Below are 14882 nucleotides of genomic sequence, written 5' to 3'. Positions count from 1 at the left end.
TATGCAGAAATATGCATCACAGAATGATCTATGAAATTCAGCTGTGGTTTAGATCATATCACTTTCCTGCTGTATTTCTTCAAATGGCTCCCCATTTCCTACAGGTGAAAAAAAAAAAAGTTCCTCCACACAGTTTCCAAGGTCCTTCATGATGTATTCTCTGATGTCCTTTCCCTGTTGCATCTTGAACTTCAACCACACCATCCTTTGTTAAGGTCTCCAAGCACTGTGAGCACATTCCTAACTCAGACTTTTCATATTTGTTGCTGCTTTTGATATGAATAATTTGTAATATTTTATATATCTCAGCCCTTTTGTTTTTTCTTCATGAGTATATCACTTTAAGCTTTGAAAAGACTTATTTACTTTCATTGTCTTTCTTGATCTATAGACTCAGTGACATGAGCCCAAGGCCATACCTGTCTTGGCACCTAACACAATGCCTTGTACATAAGAAATACTCAATAAGGAGTGAATGAAGGAAGAAAGTTAAGAGCCAAGATGGAAGGGAAGGATGGGAAAGAAATGATAGAATGCTCATCTGTCTGACCTGAGCTCCCCCCACACTATTCTACTCCTTTAATTTTGGTTTCCTAAATAAACTTAAAACTTTCAAAAATTTTCTCATGCATTTTTTTCTGCTGAGGATGCTGTCCCTACTTATTCTGCCTAGAAAAGTCCTGCTCATTCTTCCTGTTCCCACACAGATGCTACATCCTCTTGGTGTCATCTCTGACCACCCCTCACCCTTTCCCAGGCACACTTGGACTCACTCACTGCAATGTGAGCATTACTTCGCTACAGAGCTTGCCCACTTTTCATTGCAAGCAATGAGGTCACAGTAGTGTGTCCCAGAAGAGAGTCTTTATTCAAACGTTTAGCATCTTACGTGCCTAAAAGAAGCAACCACATAAACCTTATTGAAATTAAAAAAATAATAATAAAAATTGTACATTTAATCCCTTCACATTGTGTAAAACTGCATTCTATTCCCCCCATATTTTTGCTATCATATAATATTTAAAATTTTCAGTTATGAATGATTATTTTGATGACTCAGAGAAAATTAGAATTTCTCCAAAAACAGTATGTAAATATTGAAGAATTAATCATGAATCGAATTTTATTTGGTATTTACACTAAAGAGTTCTTTGTTCTTATTGTTCTTTTGGTTCTTTGGCTGCAGAAAGTTACACACGAGACTGTGGCTTTAGGGCTCTACTTTTCCAGGATAAAAATGGAACACACTACAAAACAAAGCACACATTCAGAAAATGGAAGCTTATATGAATTGACAGATTTGGAATCTGAGAGTTCTCTTTCTGACCCTAAGTAAAGTAAAAGGTACATGAGAATGATTGTGTTGGGTGAATCTGCGCCACTCTTTAGGTGAAAACAGCAAGTCAAGATATAACAACATTATGTCTCTCTCCATATGAACACCAATCACCAGGATCTTTGAACTATTTGGGTGTTGTTTAAAAATGCCTAGATATTTGGCATAGTATCTGTTGGAAATAATGATAAAGACTCAGTGTAAAACCACTTTTAAAAACTATGAGGAAACTTAGAACACATTATCGAATTTGGGATTCACCTTAACCTTTAAAAGAAGGCAATCGTATCGTTCTCATTTTTAGGTGAAGAAACTGAGGCTTGGCTATAGAAATTGCCTTAGCAGAGAGATTAGGAATGGAAGGGCCATTCCCTGGGAAAATCATCAGGAGTTTCACCAATATTATAGTGGAAAGAATATAATCTATGATAACTTTTCCTTGGGCAACCTGTTATCAGTTTATCCGTATCTAATGGTTATGGTAATCGGTGTAGCTGTTTGTGTCCACTCCACAGTATATCCTGTATGGTTTTCTCATGTTGCATCGAAACCACTGGCAGTGAAAATGGAAGACTCCCTGACTTCAGGACGTTAGTTCTAAAAATCCTTAAAATGTTCTTGACATTGTTACAGACCAAGAAGCAGTAATTGAACAGGGGATGGAGGGTCTCTGTACATATTTTGGGGGGTGGGATTGGGAAGAGGAGGGTGGAGATGCTTTAAATGAACATGTATTAACTTGAATATGGACAACAAAATACACACACACACACAACTGGGATTTTTGTGTCATATGTTGGTATGAAATATAAGTAGTTGAGCTGTGTTAATTGAGGAAACAAATTACTCAGGTAAAAATGGTTGTTTAATATCAGTGGGAGCCACAATGCAGAATAGGGTCCTATTTCCCAACACAGGGATATCCATGGTCCACTTTGATCTATTCTCAGCCACTGCACCAATGGTATCTTCTTATATTTACTTCTGAATTCTGCAAGCTACTCTTAATTGGGTACACTGGTGACATCAGTTTCTGTTCATGGTCAGAATACTGTAGAATGAGTTTCCAAGCAAGGCGCTGTGCATCTAGGTAGGAATTTTCTTGCATCTGTAGCCTTAATTTCACAAAGATGATGAAGTTTTTACCAATCACTTCTACGACATACTACTGTAGGTTAGTGAAACAGCAGTATTGAAGCAAACCGGGGAATTTGTTGGAATAAAACAAGAAAATTTAAGTAGGGCTTCTAAAACATATTCATTGTACTAGACGGAGAATGTCTATTTCCAAAACTTACGTCATTAGGATTGATGTTAACATGACCCAAGGAGCCCATTTTCTCACATGCCACTTCCCGCTGTGTTAATAAGAAGTTCCTTCTTACTCTGGCAGGAAGATGACTCTCCAAAGTGTATTCTGTTCTTCTCAAAACGAGATTTTTTGTCTAACACACTTTAAGTAATTCTGCATAGGAACAGCAAATCCAAAACATGCAAATTTTTCTTCAGAAATTAGAATGGAGACTTTAGTACCAGAGGTGCGGATCCTGTGACTTTCAAGACATAAATTAGAAAGCATTGAATTTTTCAGTAGATATAATATAAACCAAAATAGTTCTTTCTCATTTTTTTATTCTTTTCCTATCCTCGTTATTCTTTTTCCTTGTATTTCTTTAGCACCATATTTCACACTTAGTAAAATCCATGCTTGATAAATATTTGTATGTCCTTCCCTACAATCAGTTATTGAGTAACTGCAATGCAAAATCCAACCAGTGTGATACTGTGATACACGAATCAAAAATGTCTCCTTGTCCTAAAATAGTGAAAGTCCTACAGTTGTTTTACTAGAGAAAATGGAAGGGACATCCTTAAGGAGAGGAATGACTCAGACCACACGTAGAAGGCTCCCTGTGGATGAGCTGTGGACTGTGAAACAAAGGACACCCCTTCATTTCATCAGCTCAGAGTCTGTGCTCGTGAAGGTACACAGAGTAGCAGATATTTTGAAAGAGGCAAAGACTGGTATCAACAAACCTTACAAACGGTTCTGGAATAGCTCTCTAGTGTCACGTGTGAAATCCTGCCTTTCCTAAAGCTACTAAAGGATGTGAATGAGAGTCCTTATTTGTATATTTCCATTTCTAGAAATTTGTGTCTGCAGCGAACTCTGGACTTGAAGGCATCTCTTACAGGTTGAAGAATTGGCTCACCATTTATTTTATTACTCATTTATTTATTTTCCTAATGTGAGTCACATATCAACTCACTTACTGCAAAGAACTCACTTACTGCAAAGAACAAGAAGAAGATATCTTCTCCAATTTAGAGAGGAGATGATGAGATTATGAATAGTTACATAATTTCAATGAGATTCCACCTGTGAGATCCTACTGAAGGTTCTCTGGCTTCTCTGATTATGCTTCTTCCACTTTACGTGCTGCTACTCAGACAGACACAGGGACTCCTAGGAAACAGAAGGCTTATGGATCTAATATCCAGGTATCCAGCCAAAACCATGACATTCTGCGAATTTACACAGTACACGGGATCCTAAAATTTCAGTTGTTATTCTAGGTTTGCTTTCTTAACCCATTCTAGTTTGTTTTGAAATTATTTTCTGTTAATTGATTTAATAAGGTAAGAGCCTATATTAGTCTCTTACTGAAGTGTTTGCCCTTTATTGCTGCTGCTGTTACTATATCATACAGTGGAATAAGTGACTGAGAGGAGAGGGGAGAATTTGAGGTAATGCAGTGGATGGTGGAAGCTCAGAGGACTGGAGGAAAGTAAGCTGACTCTTTGCAGCTAGAGATGGTATGGTGTGGCTCTGGAATGTGTGCGTGTGGTGGGGAGGTGGGGTGGAGCAAGCATCTTCTGAGAACATTCTTCCACATGGTGTGCTTTCAGTTTTTTTTTTAAATGTAATCTTTAGCTATGTTACAAATTTTTAAATTGTTAAAAGTGTAATTAATTTTAACTATGGTTAAAAAAAAGATTATATGTTATTCAGTATTAATACACAATTGAATGAACCTGCAATGGTGAGTTCATGAGACAGAGAAAAGTTGGTGGAAAAATAAACACCTAAAATAATGGTGCCAGAGATGCAGGTATCACGCCCCCACTTGCTCTCCCTTCTCAGCTGTATTTTTCATCCCTTAAACTGGCCTCTTCTCTGTTTTTGCTTCTACTGATGTGAGAACACAGATGTACTGGTTGAGGGACAAGGGAACCAAGGAGTGAAAGGGGTGCTACTTTGGACCTGAGAAAGGGGATAGGGAGTCATCAGGAGAAACATAGCATCATGTCCAGATAAGTAATGATAACATTACAGATTTTTAAATATAGATTTATTGAGCAGATTTTTAGATATAGATTTATTGAGCACGTATTATGTGTCAGGCCCTGTAATAAGTCAGGCCCTGTAATAAGTGCTTTGTATGCATTAGCTCATTAAAGCCTCACAAAACCTATTATAATTTCCATTTTACAGATTAAGTAACAACGACACAGCTAGACTAATAGCATGACTAAATCACACCTCTGTAAGTGATGAGGTCAGGACATGAACTCACACAGTCACACTAGCACCCATGTTCTTTATGATGAGATTATGAATGCCTGTGGAGCCAGCAGCATTGGACTCTCCTGGTAGCCTAAGAATAAACAGCCCAAAACCCAGGCCATGCCCTTAAGCAACAGAGCAGAAAAGAGTTTGCTAGGAAATAAAGGTGGATTAAAAACTTATCAGGAGGTCTTGGGACACAGTTGGTTGGGTGGCTCAGTTGGCTAAGTGTCTGCCTTTGGCTCAGGCCCTGGGATCAAGCCCCGCATTGGGCTCCTTGCTCAGTGGAGACTCTGCCTCTCCCTCTCCTTCTGCCCCCCTACCCCTCACTCATGTTCTCTCTCTCTCAAATAAATAAATAAATAAAATCTTTAAAAAAAAAAAGCTTATCAGGAGGTCTATAAAGAAGATGAGAGATGGAGGCTTCTTGTTCTCTAGCTTTCTGGAGAGATCTAATTCCTTATCATCTTATTTAATAAATCATCTTTCCTTAGATCTGTTTCATTATATGAAATTATATGCAAATTACAATATATATAATAAATACATACATAATATATATAATGTTAAGACATTAAATATATATATATATATATATATAATAGGCATCTATAAGATGTTCAAGTCAGTTGTATTCTAAACTAAGAAAAATAATCACAATTTTGAGTTCAGAAACTTGAGTATACAGGTGGCATTCAGTGATGTCACTATCACACAAATGATGTGAGAGCACTTGATCCCTGATACTTAATGGTCTGCACATACATGTGTTGACAAAAGAAGGCCACATTTACCATCTCATTCAGTCCTCACAACAATCTTATTATCCAATACTAATATCATCCCTTTTCTTTTAAAGATTTTATTTATTATTTGAGAGAGTGAGTGAGAGAGCGCATGAGCAGGAGGAGGGGCAGAGGGAGAAGCAGACTCCCCACTGAGCAAGGAGCCTGATGCGGAACTCCATCCCAGGGCCCTGAGATCATGACCTGAGCCCAAGTCAGATGCTTAACCAACAGAGCCACCCAGGCGCCCTGTCATCCCTATTTTATATGTGAATGAAGTCAGCCCTTCCTGTATCTAGCTGGTGTACACATAGACTTCAGAGGGAATCAAACATGAATTTTCATTCTGGTTCTGGTATGTATTAATTAGGTTACTTAAAATGTCCTCTAAGGGTTTCATTTTTCTTTTCTTCATTCCATAAGAAAGCAAAGAGGAGAGGACAGAAGAAGAAAGAGGCATCTAGCACTGTGCTTCGTCCACATTTGGTGTTGAATGCATGCTTGTTGATGATGTTGAGTCAGGATTTCTGGGATGTTTAGCAAATCTTTGGAAGCCTTTATCGTAAAGTCTGCTAGGCAATAAAATGTCTGAAATGTCTACACAGGCAGCAAGGGGCTTCTTGAAATAGTTGAGGTAGACTTTAAACTGAATTTCAACAAAGTCATTTTTCCCCCTTCAAGTTCCTCCCATTGTGTAATCTCGTAATATTTTGACATTCTTACCTGCAATCTTACTAAAGGGCTGTATTTATAGCCTATTTTATAAATTCTTATGACTCACTCCATAAAGTCTGTCATGAACTGGAACTTTAAAAAATGAGAAAAATATCTCCACCTCTGTTAGAATTATGAGATTTAAATGACGCCCAAAAGGTTTTCTAGTTTTCTGCTATTTATAAACTGTTAAGAAAGGGGCCTTCTCCACCACCTTCCAAGTAGAAAAGTTTATTAAATTTTCATGTCATCTGATATGGTGATTATGGGGAGTATGATATTGATAAACCTATCTCTAGCATTTTTAAAAACATATCGTAGAGACTGATTTATGCTTTTAGTCTGCAACCGTATTTGGACAGTGAAAAAATTGAGGTTCAGTGAATCTATTAATTATCCCCCAAATAACAATACATAAATAATAGAGATAGAATGACTGTCTTCTCATTGTATGCTCATTGGTGGAGAGCAGAGAGAGATCCTGTGTCTCCTCCTTTTTTTTTTTTTTTAATAAAGCCATTAATCCCATCATGAGTGTCCACCCTCATGGCCTTATCTTACCCTAATTACCCTCCAAAGGCCTTATTTCCAAATACTGTCATATTGGGAGTTAGGATTTTAACCTATGAATTTTGTGGCTACACAAATATTCAGCCTACAGCACCCGTCCATCATTCTGTAAGAAACCAAAGAGAGGAAGACAGAAAAAGGAAGAGGCATCGAGCATTGTGCTTGGCCCATGATAAATGGTCCCTGTTTCCATTCTATCCTGTTTTAGTATATTTCACTACTTATTAATGGGCCAATTTTTCTAATTAGGCATTGGGTTCCTTAAGACACTTACCCTATTGGATTCAGCATTCCATAACCAAAACACAGATCTTGGTGTATAAAGAGAATAGCAATAAATGTGAAAAAATAATTACTGTATTATTTTGATGCCTAGTGTTCCTGACATGCACTTGGTTGTAGATACAAGATACCTTAATGATGTCTTACCTGAGTTTTTGCAAAAGAGGAACAGCTAACCTGTGCATTTAAAATCGTTAATTTCATAGACTCTAGTGTTGTAAAGCTGCTAAAATATCCATTCCAACTTTCAAAAATTATTACTAGAGAATCAGCAGCCATCTTACTTTACGGACAGAAACTAATAGGAATCCTAAATATGTACTTCACCTAATATGAAAGCAAAACAAACTGGATGACATTGACAACACATACATGTTGTCTAGTCAAATATGCGTTTAACATAAACACACATTTCCTTTGAACTGCCATAAATAACATGCTGCCTAGCACCATCCTGCTTTGGGTTTGAGTTTATTGTTTTATGTGATATTTTGTGGCAACTGTTAATTATCATAAGCTGTCCAATAAATGTGATGGATTGTCCAATTAACTCTTCATCAGCATCCGTTTTTAAAGATGCTACCTATTGAAACTGATGGCAGTTTATGACCTCCATGTTGCATATGTAGCTAATTACTCCTTGGACAATAATTATTAAGTTTCTTGTGCCTCATTCAGTCATTTTATTTTACAAATTATGATGCCACTGAGTTTCCCAATCCATTTGACTTCACAACTATGACTCTCCAAGGATTACTAAAGGTCTGCTGTGGAATATATGGATCATATAAACATTGAAGTAGATTACAGATGTATCTGTTTTGTAGGTTTTCCATCGACCGGCACACTGACCTGGAGAGACAATTCAACATTAATGCAGATGATGGAAAGATAACGCTGGCAACACCACTTGACAGAGAATTAAGTGTATGGCACAACATAACAATCATTGCTACTGAAATTAGTAAGTGCCTGGGTTTAATTTCTTCCTTGTGTGACTGGGTTCAATTTATGCCTAGTGATCACATGGTTAATGTGATCCCTGTTTCCATCAGATATTTTGGCATTGGAACTTATTTTATTGTTCCCAAGGAGTCTTTGAATCAATTATCTCAATAAGAAATAACTTGCCCAGTGGTAAATTACCAAAGGTTGCAATATATGTGGGAAGGAAACGTTCTTATATCCAAATACTCTTATATCATATATCCATTATTCAGCCATTAAAAATGATGTTTTGCGTATTAAAATATGGGGAAAGATTTAGTATGAAAGGGTAGGTAAAAAAGAACTCAAGAACTATACACTACAATTTAAATGGACCAAAAATAAATCTTACATACAATATAAGAATTACTGTTCACATATTTAGACCACATCCATCATATTCACATATGCAGACAGAAAATATAAAAGGAAACTTCATACTATCAAAACATATTATTTTGGAGAGATGAAATTACAGATGATTTTTTGTTTCGTTTTTAGAGTTTAATATAGTTTACACAGTAACCATAGACTAAAACTGTAACTTCAATATAATTGTTTTCATAAATTACATGTGAAAATGTAAGCTCTTTAATTTATTTTTTAGAGGATATTGCAGGATTGTTAAAATAACATATGTTAGCCTTTCAATCAATTTTCAGTGAGCACAGTTTCTTTCATTGCAAGTAATGGCACTACTATAGAGTCTCTAAGCCGGTAGCTATATGGTGGAATTTAGTGCTACACCATCTTTGAGAATTTGCACTCTGCCTCACCAATTTTTTATTATACAAAAACATGCCAAAGGAACATAATATTCATTTTATTTCCAAACAAACTACATTTTCTATATTATTTGATGTTCTTCTTTCCATAAAGGACCTGATAAGGCCTTTACAGTTGACACAGATTCAAGGGAAACAATAAATTCTTAAAGGAGTTGGGAATCCGAATAAGGAAATAAAAATCAACATTAAGAAAAATTCATGGGCATACGGGCAATAGAAAGTGGATAGATGACAATGATAGGATGTGGGACCTAAAATCTGCTCTATATTCTGTCTAAAATCTGCTCTATGTTTTCACAGCTAATGTGAAAACAGGGCAAACATCTCTGAGACACACAATTAATTTGTTGGTACAAACAAGAGTAATCCATGCCTTTAGGAAGGGCACAGCTTTTCCTTGTTCTGAGATATGGGGGACATGTCCTCCATGGAGCCTTATTAAAAAACAAACAAAACAAACAAAAACACTGTGCAAAAAAGTGAAGATTTTAGAGTGGAGAATATCTGGTATTTTAGAGCAACCTTGAATGTAAGCAGAGGACATGCGGTCAGGTTGACCAATTGGACGGTTCTGGAGAGGGGATGAACTTTGGAAACTCTGGTGTTTTTCTGGTTTAGGAGTAGTATTCTCTTCCCCAGTGTGTGAGTCTGGTCGCAATTTCCCCTTGTTAACAGTAAGGGATAGAGCAACCCAACTATACCACATGGTAACTGGTTTATTAGAAAGGTTAATCCCATCTAGAAAGGTACAGACATGAAATTTTTATAAATTACAGTGTTGAAGCCCTGTTATTGCTTTAAGCCTCTGAGAAAAACTGTACACATTTAGATTGCTTTAGGGCTTTATAAAAGTGTTCAAAAGGATCCCAGTTTTCTTTAAAGTATGTAGGCAGTAATTACTTTCGAAAGAATCTCCTCCTATTGAATAAAACCTCGTTGAGTTAGCCTTAATCCATGACACTTTTTTTTTTAATGAGATGGATGCGTTTACTTAATATTCATCAAGGAGGTCCTAATTATAAGGATCTATGGTACTCCATTCTAAGGAATAAAAATAAATGAATATGCAGAGCAGGTGGTTAAGAAACATTTCGGGGACAATACAGAAACAAAAGACTGATTTGCAAGGAACCACAGACAAGTAAGAAGACACACACAAAAGCAGATGCTCCAAGGTAATGAGCTGTTAACTCTGGGGTGACAGGGCACCAACCCAAGTCTGCAAAGACATTCATTTGCTCATTCACTCAATAATTATTTATTGAGTCTATACTACGTGCCAAACACTCTTCCAGTGACTGGGGATATAGCAGTGAGCAAAAGAGACAAAATCCCTGTTCCTCTTGGAGTTTTCCTTCTTGTGGCTCCCGGAAGCACCTGCATATGAAAGGGTAAGTTGAAATCTGCTGAGATATCCATAGAAAGACAGAGGGGTAAGGAAGACCATGATGCTGTTGGGAATTAGAGGCACTTCCGTGTTGATGGTGTGGAAAAGGGCAACGACTTTTGTACTCCTTCAATGAACAAAGGATTATATTTGAAAATGGATCATGATACACATGAAAAAAAAACAACCCTTTATGTGTACCCATAAAATAATTAGATAAGATCATTTTTAGAGTGGTGGAGATTATTATTATTAATAAACACAGTGTAATCAAATCACAAAAAAAATATACCAAAATGTAGACCAGATAACATTTTCTTCATGACTTGAGGTAATTCACTCAAATATGTCCCAGATTGAGTTTTACAGCTGGTTCCATGTGGGCAACAAATCAGAATGGCTCTGTCCACATAAATACCATCAGCTTATCTGTGAACCTTACAGAGTTTAAAATATATAACCCAAACTTGGATAACTCTGTTGAAACAATGAGAGTTATCACTCCCTTTTAATTAGCTAATTAATTTTTACCCAGAGATTGAAAACTAAACAAACTACAAAGGCATATTTTGACCCATAATGAAGTTTCATTCAGGAGGTGAAACATCTCAAAGAAATGTGGAATTGTAAAGTTGGATATCAGTCTGCTTTTCTTGGATTGTTTTCCTGTAACCTACTTAGCATGAGCAAGAAAGAAAGTATATAAAAGAACTTTAGTTTTTAGCCGTAAAATATAAGCTGAGGTGGGCATAAATTTAGGAACTTTAAAAGTACAATAAAGCTGGTTTTTTTCTAAATCATAAAAGGAAGTAGAAATAATAAGATCACAGAGAACTTAAGAAAAATTGGAATTACATGAAACGGCTTAGATACGTGTCTGACTTGGTTTTATTATTTAGCCCATCATGTAATGTTTATCTTCCAAAGCCACAGACCATGTCTTGGGGGAAAAAATATTAAAGGGAGATTTATTGTATTTGTATGAATCGAAGCTTTAAAACCACCCAGGACAACAGAACCCTGTAGGGGGGAGGTTCTAATAAAGATAAAGAAATATTCATTCCAGAGAGAACAATTTAAAATTATTCTCAGAATGCCATCTCATCAGACAAAGATTTAAACAAATGAAATTAAACTAAAAAAAAATGGATTTTAGGGAAGTCCATCTGTTATCTCTTAATGAGAATGGAGATGTCGTCCTTTATCCTCTTGTGTCAGATTCACTTAACCAAGGCTGAGATGCTTCGCTGTGTGTATTATGCAAGAATTGCAGTGGTAATAGATCTAGCTTGCCATCACAATCAACAGGCACATCTCATTACATGAGCTGGCAGTTAGATGTCCATGTGCTAACAAGAGATTAGGCTTGTAGAGTGTGTCTCTGCTAGTAGCAATCCCATCGTCTGCGACTGCAGCGCGTGGCTGCTCCTGTTTACCACGATGGTGAAGGCTTAAGGTAAATTTAGCTGACAATTAAACAGGGAAGAAGTATTATGTAAGCCCTACAATGCATTAAATTCTCACAACACTCTGAGAAATTTGGTACTATTAATATAATTGACCCTTGAACCGCACAGGCTTGTAGTGCGCGGGTCCACTTTATGCAGATTTTTTTCAGTAAATATACTTACAGGACTGTAAATGTATTTTCTCCTCCTTCTGATTTTCTTAATAACATTTCCTTTTCTCTGGCTTACCTTATTATAAGAGTGTGGTATATAATACATGTAACATACAGAACGCATGTTAAAGAACAGCTGATGTCATCAGTAAGACTTTATGGTCAACTGTAGACTATTAATAGTTAAACTTTTGGAGAGTGGAAAGTTATACATGGATTTTCGGTTGTGCAGAGTTGGGGGGATTCGTTGGTGCCCTTCACCCCCCACATTGTTTAAGAGTCAACCGGATGCCTTTTTCAGAGAAGAAAACTCAACGCAGTTAAATAACTTGCCCAAGGTTTCACAGAGAGTAAGGGCTGGGTGAGGGGGCAAGATTGGTACACATGCCATTCAACTGCAGATTACATTCTCTTATAGCTCCTTTCCCTTCAAACTCCTGCTTAAATTGAGCTTCCGGTGCTCCCACATCATTTGCTGAAGCGAGTGCATGAAGTAGTTCCTGTAGGCAAAGCAGAAGGCTGGCTGCCCGGACAGGGGTGCAGCGGAGCCAAGGACGTGCACCACCCCAGGCCCTGCTGTTCTAGCGTCTCTAACCCAAGGGTAGGAGCATTGCCTAATGCACAAAGCAGAGCTCTGGGACTGTTCAGACCGGGATTCTTTAACTATTTTAGAGATCAAGAAACTGAGGAACAGAGAATAGAGGGCACACAATAGTACATTTTCGGGGACAGCACTTTTCGGTGAAGATCCCAGAGAACATAGCTTACGCAGGTGACCCGAATCACCACCACAGAAGAGCCCTGGTATCAGGCCAGGACCTGCTGAGTCAGAAACTCAAGGTGGCAGTTCAGGTACCCACTTTCCTGAGCTCTCCCACGTCCTCTCCACCCCCTCTCCCCCCATCAGAGGTACCTTAGAATCTAACAATGCCTTGAAGGAAGACAGAGAAAACTGAGGTGTTCTTTTGTTTGCTTTTGTCTTTATTTGTTGTCATTCCTGCAGTGATTAGGTGATCTCTCCCTGAGCTGTGAGGTGGCCTCAGGCCCATCAGACATTGCATGGGGGTCCTCTAGGTTGAACAGGGTGCTAAGACCTACCTACCAGAGCCCCGTGATTAACAGAGCAGCTGTAGGGGACATAAAGGACATTGGGGAACAGTGGGGGAATCCACTTGCTTTGAATAGTCTCTGCAGGGGCTTTTCAGAGGCATTGAATGCCAGTTTTAGAGCAGAGAAACTGGTGATGTGAGGTGGAAAGTAGGGAAACCCGCTGACCCTGTGTGCCTGGGAGCTGGCAGTTGGCACAGACAGAAAGCACTACTTACTATTGGTTACCTGAAGGTATTTTAAAGCAGGAAGCATATAATTGCCCATTAAATTAATCTCTTTGAGTTAGTGATAATGCATTGCTCTGGCCCACTACAGTGGGCTGCACACAATATTGCAAATGAAGCTTTTCACTAATGATGGCTAAATCTCCCCGGGAAAACACTAGTTTGATAGCACTTAAGAAATGTTTTTTTTCCTGGCGTAGGGCCCAGCTGCCAGACTAATTGCTTTGCCCAACCCGGGATACTAGGAAAAATATGTCTTTATAGCTCATTGTTCAGAGAAATCTTGAGTCCTGGAGTTGGCCATGTCCCTTGGCCATATATCCTCTGGCAAATTATTTCTCCTCATCCACTCTCAGTTGTCTCATCTGTGGAATGGGAATCCTAATTGTTCCGTAAAATCTTGGGCGTAGTGAGAATTGAATTAAAAGTGATAGTACTATACCTCTTAGCTCAAAATCCATCTATAAACTCTAGAAATTGATAAAATGTTACTGTTAATGCAGCCATAATCGTGGGCTTCGAATCACAGTTTAATTTAAATTCATTTATTTGGTTTATACTGTCTGTTACTCCATCTCCTTCCACAACAACAAAATCATGGGCTGCGTGTCACTGCAAGGTGCAGCTATGTTTCTTCATCGTGCGGCTGATAGGATAGTTTGTTCACTGACCTTCCTCTTGTCCTTGGTTCAGACATGGTAGACCGCCCGGTGGCTAAGGAAAGGCCCTCATGATGAAGCAGGCATATTTTTGGAGAGCCCGCTTGGACTAAAGACTTCAAATTTTACATCAAGATCCTGTTCAAAATATTTAATTTCTTTCTCTATTGCCTGTGGCATAATAGAGGCTAGAGTTCCATGAGGATCAATGCTCTTCTCTAGAATAGAATTGAATGGAAGCAGCTGAAGGGATGCCATTGTCCAGTTAGATAACTCTCATTGAAGGCAAAGCGTGCTGGGAGCCTGGGGTGGACAGTGAAATTCAGGTGCAGGGGTGGGTCATTGACTCCCAAATATCAGAGAGGCCATAGTGAGATGACTGTGTGAGAATATAGGCCCCTACCCCAGAGAAGCATACAAGTGCTGTAAGGTGGAGATCAGGTTGTTAACAGCAAGGTGATAATGAAGGGATGTGGGAAATAAAAATATGTGGAAGTCAAGGGGGAGCTACAGGTTCCTGGGAAAGGGTTCAGCATCCAGTGCACAGTTCTCCGTAGGGAAGGATTGCAGTCAGCGCCATCCTGCGTTCCAGCAGATGCTGACGCACGCCCCAAATGCATATCCTTGGTGAGTAGCCCGCATCAGCTTTATTTTAACCACTGTAGTCCCCACATGCTATACAGCCACTCCAGTTCTTTGCATCCTGACTTGGGAATTTCCCCCTAATTCCTCTGTGTTCCGCAACCGTTCTATCAGTATCTTCCCACAACCTCTCCCTCTTTTTCAGCTCTGCCCCTCTTTTGTTCTCATCCATGTAGAAAAGCATGCCTATTGAGACTGGAGATACAGAT

At 38.3% G+C, this 14882-nt stretch overlaps 1 protein-coding gene across 5 annotated transcripts in view; it reads left to right on the top strand.

Annotated features, from left to right (window-relative positions):
• Positions 1-14882, top strand: part of CDH8 (cadherin 8) — a 387090-nt gene that overhangs the window by 221541 nt on the left and 150667 nt on the right. For all 5 annotated transcript variants that reach the window (XM_034638674.1, XM_034638672.1, XM_034638675.1 and 2 more), the window contains one exon: positions 8083-8219. In XM_034638674.1, coding sequence (XP_034494565.1) covers positions 8083-8219 — 137 coding nt within the window. The remainder of the gene's footprint in view (positions 1-8082; positions 8220-14882) is intronic.

This window comes from Ailuropoda melanoleuca, chromosome 12 (genome assembly GCF_002007445.2).
Source record: "Ailuropoda melanoleuca isolate Jingjing chromosome 12, ASM200744v2, whole genome shotgun sequence".
NCBI classification, from domain to species: Eukaryota; Metazoa; Chordata; class Mammalia; order Carnivora; family Ursidae; genus Ailuropoda; species Ailuropoda melanoleuca.
Note: the sequence above shows the minus strand (reverse complement) of the source record. Positions and strands in the feature narration are given on the sequence as shown.